The sequence below is a fragment of the Caloenas nicobarica genome, chromosome 17 (genome assembly GCF_036013445.1).
Source record: "Caloenas nicobarica isolate bCalNic1 chromosome 17, bCalNic1.hap1, whole genome shotgun sequence".
Taxonomy (NCBI): Eukaryota; Metazoa; Chordata; class Aves; order Columbiformes; family Columbidae; genus Caloenas; species Caloenas nicobarica.
Genome location: NC_088261.1, coordinates 5,157,560 through 5,165,808, shown reverse-complemented (window position 1 = coordinate 5,165,808; position 8,249 = coordinate 5,157,560). Strand labels below are relative to the sequence as shown.

Genomic DNA, 8,249 nt, shown 5'->3' with positions numbered 1-8,249 from the left:
GCATGACGGCAGGAATGCGGTAACACAATCCAGGCCTTGAGAAACGTCTCTGGTGTGGGCAGAGGCTGGAGGACAGAGCGAGCGTGGCTGAGCGGGGGCAGAGGCTGCGCTAAGGGCAGGGATCAGCGGAGCAGCTCCTGGAAAACTGATTTTAAATGGGTCAAACCAAAGAGAAAGCTCCGGCTGCAAGCAGCGAGCAGCACACAGGCACTTTACCACCGCTCGAGGTGACAAACCCAAAACTTTAGCAGGTATCTCCAGCACCTGCAAGCTTCCCTGTGCTCTCCACAAATAGAAACGTAAGCGGCTTTGGCCACGAGTTGTCTCCAGCCTCCTGCTGCCCACACACATTGCTCGTCTTTCCCTTCCCAGGCAGAAACATGTCCACTCCCTTATTTTCCTCCTCGAAACAAGGGCTGCTCGCTCCCAGCAGCGTGTGGTTTCAGCCTGTCCCCCGGCTTTTCAAACCGAAGGAGAGATTTTGAATTAAAGGTTGTTTGCCACACAGAAAGCACGATAGATCCAGCGGATTCCTCAAAACCGGCACATGTAACTCCAAGTGGGATGATCTTGCTTTTATACACAGCGCTGGGCTGCTGGGGAATGCTTCGGTGTGTGGGAATCGGTGGGGAAAAGGAAATGTGGAGTAAAAATGTTTAAAAATTCTGATTCCTTGTCCCGTGAAGCCCTCAGGGACAGGCAGAGCAAACCCCAAGGCTCGTACCTTTGCTGCAGCCTGCCCTGTTTCACAGCTGGCACGTTCCTAATGCCACAGATCGCCAGCGGCTCGGGGCAGTGGGGCTAAAGGCAGAGCCACGGCCGGAGCTGGCACAGTCCTGCTGCCATTTAGCTTCCCCGGTTGGCAGCCCCAAGGAAAGTGCAGCCCCCCTCACCTGGGAGGGCAGGAGAGTGTCAGTAGGAACAGAAGAAACCTTCACTTTCCTCCACAGAAAAGAGGGGGGGTGGGGAAAACCTAAGAGAGGTAGACTGTGCCAGTGTACGGTGTATTTTTGTGGCAGGGAGACGTGGATAAGAAGCCCCATGCTGAGCATTGACACCTCTGGAACATCCTGGGATGCCGAGTCTCTTTTTCCTTCTAAGCCCTTCAAGCCATTTCATTTGCAGCTGTTTATTAAAAGCTCGTGTTAGCAGGAGCTCTTGCTGCTGGGTGAGAGCATTACACTGGGCTCTGCAGCAGAACTTTTCATTCCAAATATACACCTGAATCCTCACATATGCCTGAAAACTCCTCATCTGTGGAAAGCGACCGTCACATAGCATCATCCTGGCCAGCGACGTGCTCTCCCGTGCTCATTTATGGGCACTTAACGTATCTGGGAACAAAATAACACGGAAAAAGCTCCAGTTGTCAGGAAAAGTCGGCCGCCTGTCCCCACACACAGCACTGCGGCACCCACAGCAGGCAGCGTCCCAGCCAGACACATCTCAGCCTCTCCCTCCATCACCCACCTGGGACAATCTCCTCGGGGAGGACTCATGAGCATGGGATTTGGCTTTTACTGGCCCTGGCCTCGAGGGTAAAGACTTGGAGGCTCTCTCGCCTGGTGGTGCTCCCATGGGAAGTGTCACAGAGAACGCAGGGCCGGGCACGATGTCCCGTGGCCGATGTGATGCTGCAGCAACCAAGGGGTTAGAAACACCCTGTGGTGTTTGGATGTCTGGATGAGGAGTGGGGAAACGGTGCTCTTCTGTTCACTCCTCGTTTCAGCGGTGCCTCAGGGAGCTGTGAGAGCTGTCGGGGCTTCTCTGAGCAGCTCCCGGTCATCCGACCACATCATCCAAAGGTGCAGGGGGAACAGAACCCTGGTGCCTGGTCTGTGAGCATCTTCTCTGCTGTGCAGTGCGCAGGATCTGCAGCCCAGCTTCTCTGTTAGTGTGGACTCTCCAAGCAAGGTATGGAAGCAGCCACGCGCGCTCTCCACTGCACTTTGCTGTCCTCATCTGCAGGCTTGGGACTGCTCATCCCCTGGACCCTGCAAGGACAGGAATTATTGCTCTTTCTTCTGCTGCACATCCCGGCTGGACTTGAAGAAGTCACTCCGCAGCAAGCGGTACAAGAGGATGATGTTCATGGGTGTCATGATTGCCATGCCCACCGTGCCCACAGCATATGTTGCTGGGGGCACGTTCCCCCGATTGAGGAAGAGCCAGTGAGCCATCCAGGCCAGCGTGGCGATGCGAAACACCACGTAGGTGCCCAGGTTAACGATACTGTTGAGGCGGTAGCAGGTAGTGTGCACCAAGTTGGCCATGAGAAGGATCTGCCGCAGGTGGAGGAAGATGGAGTTAATCTCCACCAGTAAAGCCACGAGGGCAAACCCAACGTACTGGTGGAGCAGCACTGCGATGCCAAAGCAGATAATCACCTGGGAAGGAGAAAGAATTGAGGCTTAGCCTGGGGGCTGCATGCTCTCAGCTGCTGCAAGCCGGAGCCCTCCATGCAGTGTGGAGCAGAGATGGAAATGCTTATCAGGGTCAGTGCCAAACTGCTGCTCATCAGCCCACACGTATCTCTGCAGCATCGCAGACTCCAGCTAGCGCTGCAGCCTCAGGAAAGAGATAAAGCCTCCCCACTGTTGCATGAAACCTGTGCAGGTTTGGGTTTTTTTTCAATGGAAGGACAGGGAAGCACTTCTATAAACTCCAGGCTGACTGAGGAGATGGAGCAGCCAGACCCAACCCTATTTTGTGGCCTGGAGAACACAGTTGTGGCCCAGCAGGTTTTTCCGACACACAGTAAAAGGCTGAGTGGGCAGGAAGGGAGACGTGTAGCCCCGGGCTATGGTTGCTGCTGGCTCAGGGATTCTCCCCAGGACAGGCGCTGCAGGGATTATTAAGCGGCTTTGGTGCATCAGAGAGCCCCGCGGGATGCCCCGAGCCTGGTGTGAGGCACCCTGGGGCTGCTGGGTGCTGCTGCAGAGGATGGGGCTGCCAGGGCAGAGCAGGTGCGATTCCTGCCCTGCACCCTCCCTGCTGGGCAGGCGAACAGGCTCTGCCTGCCCGTGCTTTAGCGCACTCAGTCCTTTCTTCAGTTTATACCATTAATGCTGTTCTCTGTATTGGCTCTTTAATGAGATTATCTGCTCCCTGCTCTTTAAATCACTGTCTTGGCCTGAATTAGCTCTATTGTGGAGATGACCTTTTAACTCATGAGCAGCGGCTGGCAGAGCCACAGGGCTCGCTGGGCTCTACGAGACAGCAGGTCTGACCATCGCCTACTCCAGGTAGGTCCCAGCGCTGTCCCTGTACCCCATCCATAGGCCCTGCAAACCCTTGTGCCTCCTTTGCACCCCATAGCATCTCTGTGCCACCCCCCTGCCCTGCAGCATCCACAAAGCTTCAGCATCCAGACATCAGAGGGGATCAAAGAGAAACCCAGCCTGGGCACAGCCAGGAACAACGCGGGCAGAGGACACTGATGTGGGGCTCCTGCACCATGGCTGCTCCAGCCACCCCAGCCCCACAGCTCTGGCCCAAATGAGAGGAAGCACCCTGGGGAGCAGGAGGTGGAAGGAGGCAGCGTGCAGCCCTTTCTGGCAGCTGCCTAAGTGGCCGAGAGCCGGCAGGAGCTGAGCTGCTGCCCCATACTGGCGGCGACACCTGGGTTGCTGTGTGTCCACACCACTGTTATGGATCAGCCCCCTGGCCCTGCTCTCTGCCTCCCTACTCTGTGCACACTTGGGTTTTTTTCCTACCCTATCTTTAGGTGCCTTTCTGCAGACCCTGGAAGAGTACATGAGTCCCATAGGACCAAGAGGAGCTCCGAGTCTGCTGTCTGGGCTGCTGGGCTCCTCTTTCCAGGCAGAAAAAAATCAGATTTTGTAACAAGCAGCAAACACACACACTAGCAACAGCAGATCCCCAGCCTCCCCAGTGGCACAAGTGCCAGGGTCTGTCGCTTGGAGAGCAGCTGGTGGACTCACCACAGAGTGATGGAAGAGCAGCTCCCAGGACTGGTGAAGTTTCTGATTGCACAACATATCCACAAAGTCTTCAAGGAAATAACCTGGGAACAGAGAAGCCGTGAGCAAAGATGGGGGCCAGGAAGGGCTGTGCTGAGGGACATCCCCGCAGCAACTTGAGGCTTTGGGGGGTATCTGGATTGACCCCCTGTTGCAGGCAGTTTTGGGATGCCCCATGCCCTGGTTGCCCCGTGAGGATGGCAGCGGGCAGCTTGGTGCCCAGTGCCTCCTGGCTGCGGGTGCCGTGGGACAGAAAGGAGCCACTGTCCTTTGCCAAGAATAGGGTGATTGTCTGCGGTGCCTGAGACGTCGCTGCCCGCGATGTGGCTCAAGGGGCTGGTGTCAGGCGCCAGTGGGCCCTTGGGGAGCCCCATGGGGCAAACTGGTGGGAGCCCGCTCCCCCCACCTCACCTACAGACACGGCGACCAGGCTGTGTGCTCCGGGTGGGTGTGTGCCCACCAGGTCCTCGGACAGCCCGGGGTGGAGGCAGAACCTGTGGGGAGAGGGGCTGTGAGCACCGGGCAGTGCCTCTGGTCCCCCGATTCCCTCCCAGCGTCCTTGGTGCCCACCTGGTGTTGCTGATTCCCTCCTGTCCCCCTGGCTCCCCCACAGCCACCTCTGTCCTGTTTCCCCTGGAGTCTCCCTGTCCCTCGGTCCCCCTGTGTCACTGGATCCCTCCTCCATCTCAGCGCTCCCCAGTTTCCAGGTCCACACCCTCCCCAACATTCCTCAGGGTCTCCCAACATCCCCATTTTCTCCCGCCTCTTCCCCGGTGGGCTCAATCTCCCTCGGTACTCCCCTGGTCGCAGGTCCCTCGGCTCCCCCATTCCCCCCCAATGCCCCCGGTCCCCCCGGCAGTCCGATGTCCCCCGTCGGGTACCCGGGCCGCTCACCCGGCCAGCGCCCCGCCGCCGCTGAGCACGCTGTGCGCCAGCGATGTCCAGATGTTGCGCCACTTCCAGCGGTTGCGCCGGGCTGAGGGCGGCGGCGGCACCAGCCGTTCCAGCTCCCGGTTCAGCAGGCGGAAGGCAGCGAAGGAACCGGCCACCACCAGCAGCCCCGGACTGAAAGCCATGGGCACCCACCGCCCCGCAGCCTCCCCCGGGCTCCCATGGGCACCCGCACCGGCCGCGGGGCCCGCCCCGAGACCCAGCACCGCCCCGGGTACCGGCACCTCCCTGGGAACCCGCCCCGGCCACCGGCACCGCCCGAGCACTCGCCCTGCCCCAGGAACCGGCACCGCCCAAGCCCCCGCCCCGGGTACCGACAGCTCCCCGAGCACCCTCTCCAGCACCGGCACCGCCCCGGGCACCGGCACCTCCGGAGCACCCGCCCCGATCGCCCCGGCACCGCCCTGCCCCGGCCGGGATGCGCGGCCCCGGCGGGGGCACAGCGAGCGGGGACGGGCCGGCTGGACCGCGGGAGCCGCCCCGCTGCTGGAGCTGCCATTGCCCGCATCCCCCCACGCAGAGACTCAGACGCGCAGGGGCAGCGCTGCCTCCCGGAGCATGTGGCTCAGGGAGAGGGGGGAGTCGGAAATGGGTGCCCCGGCGTGTGTGTCAGCCTTCCCGGGCATGGCAGGGCAGAAACGACAGTCAGCCCAAAAGCCAGTGTGGGAACGGCAGGATGTGCAGTTCCAGCTAAAGGGCCTTGCACAGGTTATACAGAAGTATGTTTTTTATGAGTGTAAGGAGTGATAGCCCAGACCAGTGAGAATGATATCTCGGGTTGGAAAACCGCCCCCATATGTATGATGTGTGAATGTTGGGCCTGGGCGTGTGAATGAGTGGGTCAGAACGCCACCCACAATATATGCATGGGAATGTGACTGAAAACACTCACAACACGAGTGTGGTATGTTTGGGATAACATTTTGTGAAAAAACATCCTGTCTTACTTCTTGGTCAAGGCCCGTATCTGTAAACCTATAAATTGAGAACTGTTAATAAAAGTCAGCTCAGCTCTGCCTGGCTCTGCTCTCGCTGCTAACAAGAACTTTGTGAGTGTGCATCTCTGCATCTGTGTGCGCTGTTCCTCATCACCACAGCCAGCTGCAGGCATACCACAGAGTGGGGGCCAGGGTGTCACTGTGCTGGGGACACCTTCCTCGTCCCCCTGAGGTTCCTCTTCCACCTCGGTGGCACCGGGCGGCTGAACATCTCACCCGTGAGGAGCTGCAGCCGGTGGTCGTTCGCCCCAAAGCCTCCCCAGCATGTGATGTCAGTAAAGCTCTTACAGCGTTGCATTGGGCTGGAGATCCCATTCCTCATACAGACACGCTCTGCTAGGTCTGATTGCACATCAAGAGGAAAAGAAGGGCCAATTGTTGCCAAAAAACACCACTCTGCCCACAGCACTCTTGTTCTCCACCCCCCTGTCCTGTGTCTGGTCCCGGGAGGAGTTCCGCGATGTCTGGGATACCCCAGTTCTGCTGTCTGGGGTTTGTGGGAATTCAGGATCCTGTACTCTCAATTTCTTTAATTCCACCCTACAACTACGCTGCTTTTCCATCTTCCCCGTAATTTGATCGGTCCCTTGTTGCTTTTTGATGTCTCCAGCAGAAGCGTGGCTGCTGCACAGCCCTTGCGTCTCTTCTGCAGAGGGGATGAGTCACCGCGTACGCACTGATTAATGTCAAACTCTGCCTCTCCTTTGAGGTATTAATTTTGGATTAAATCTTCTACTTTCTCTTTGCTGAAAGAGAAACATGAGGAACCTGAGCTCTCAGTTGCTGCCCTGGCTGGGGTGATGGACACAAACATCAACAAGTGATCTGCTGATGGAAGGGACACTGGGGAGGGCAGCAATTAAATCGGAACTGAAGGAGAGGGGTGAAATAGTTCCAGCTGATAGAAAAGCATCTGCTCATGCTTCAGAAATTTGCTTAAAATCTGGACAAGACAATGTAATTTCATAGCAGTTAAGTGGCAGGGAGACTCTGCCTGAAGTAATCAGCAAATCTGACTGCTCGGGGGATTATAAATAATCTCATGTATTAGGACTTGAAGGATCACACGGGCTAATCTGTTACTGAGAAGGCCAAATGCAAAGACATTTCTGTTTAGCATAAGATAGGCTGAGGAAAGAGAGACATGCCTTGGAGACATGCCGGGCTGCTCAGGGCACCGAGAGGGAAAATCATTTCACAACTAATTACAGTATAAAATTGCAGAGAGGTGATTCCTAATGAGGAGTCATCTGCAGTATTTTAGCCTCAGAAATCTTGACTGATCTCATCCTTTCCACAGTGACAACCTCACCCTACGCCTGCAGGTAAAGTCCCAGACCATGAAACTCCTGCAAGCCTCATTTGTCCCAGGGGCTCCTTCATTCATGGTGCTGTTCTTCTAAAGATGAACATTTGGCCAGACTTGGGGACAGGAATACTTAAAATGCTTCTGGACACTGGAGAGCTTTTACCTGCCACTTCCACATGGGAGGAATTTAAGCCATGATTAATTGAGGCTCTGGTTCAGGGGCTTTGATCCCACTGCTAGAGCACCAGCAACAGCTGCACACATAGTACTTTTTGGACACTTGCAGCCTAGATTTTACCGAATTTTACTTGCCATCAGGCAGCGGTTTCTTACAAGCTCTTTTTTCAGCCTTTTCTCTTTTTCTCCTTTCATCTGCAGCAATGGCATTAAGCAGGGATGGCTTCAGAGCTGGGGACTTCCAAGCCGAGTGACAAACAGTTCCCTTGACACCAGATCAGGCCAAATATTCAGCCGTGTCCCACAGGCTCGGGGGCCGGCTTGTCCCAGAACAAGTCGCAGAAGAGCAGGGACAGGAGCTCCCGGGCGCAGCTGCCACAAGAGGTCCCTGCACGCCCGCTGGAGAGAGCAGCCCGAGCTGGTGGGACTCCTCATTCACACCTTATTTGGAGATACTGCCTTTCTCACCCAAATTTCGAGTTGTTTTCCAGCAGTCCACAGACGGCCCCATTTCCTGCAGGGGGGCAGCTCAGTTTGGTGAGGGCTCGCTGCTGGTGTCTGCTCCCAGCAGGGCAGGGGGCTCCTTCCAGATGTCAGCAGGGACTTGCCTGGGTCCATCCCGTAACGCTGTAGGGATCACGGCTCATCCCACAGCTGGGGCTTAACAGCAGCAGCCGGGCTATAAATCAAAGGTGCAGAGTTTTTTTCAATAGCTGGACAGTGGCTTTTTTTTTGCCCTCCGTCTCCCAGGTTGGAGTTTCTCTGCAGCACATCTGGGAGCGATAATCCATTTCCAGAATAAAAGGCTGGCAGTTTATTGATAATCCTCCA

General features: G+C 56.7%; 1 protein-coding gene across 2 annotated transcripts; it reads right to left on the bottom strand.

Moving 5' to 3' along the window:
* Positions 1-1,123: 1,123 nt before the first annotated feature.
* TLCD2 (TLC domain containing 2) lies at positions 1,124-5,116 on the bottom strand. 2 transcript variants are annotated; one of them, XM_065647224.1, is made up of 5 exons: positions 4,878-5,116; positions 4,395-4,477; positions 3,945-4,027; positions 2,118-2,387; positions 1,124-1,994 (listed from the first exon to the last, which is right to left on the bottom strand). In XM_065647224.1, exons 1-5 carry the CDS (start codon positions 5,057-5,059, stop codon positions 1,959-1,961), a joined length of 654 nt encoding a protein of 217 aa, XP_065503296.1. In that variant the 5' UTR covers positions 5,060-5,116; the 3' UTR covers positions 1,124-1,958. The 2 variants fall into 2 exon arrangements, with proteins under 2 accessions (XP_065503296.1, XP_065503295.1); XM_065647223.1 differs by having other exon boundaries at positions 1,124-2,387.
* Positions 5,117-8,249: the final 3,133 nt, after the last annotated feature.

What these genes read in the sequence shown, in the direction of transcription:
- TLCD2 (XM_065647223.1), bottom strand. Translation starts at nt 5,059, where the DNA reads ATGGCTTTCAGTCCGGGGCTGCTGGTGGTGGCCGGTTCCTTCGCTGCC. An exon ending in CCTGGTCGCCGTGTCTGTAG is followed by an intron (nt 4,028 to 4,394) that starts GTGAGGTGGGGG and finishes CTCTGTTCCCAG; the next exon opens with GTTATTTCCTTGAAGACTTT. An exon ending in TGCTCTTCCATCACTCTGTG is followed by an intron (nt 2,388 to 3,944) that starts GTGAGTCCACCA and finishes TCTCCTTCCCAG; the next exon opens with GTGATTATCTGCTTTGGCAT.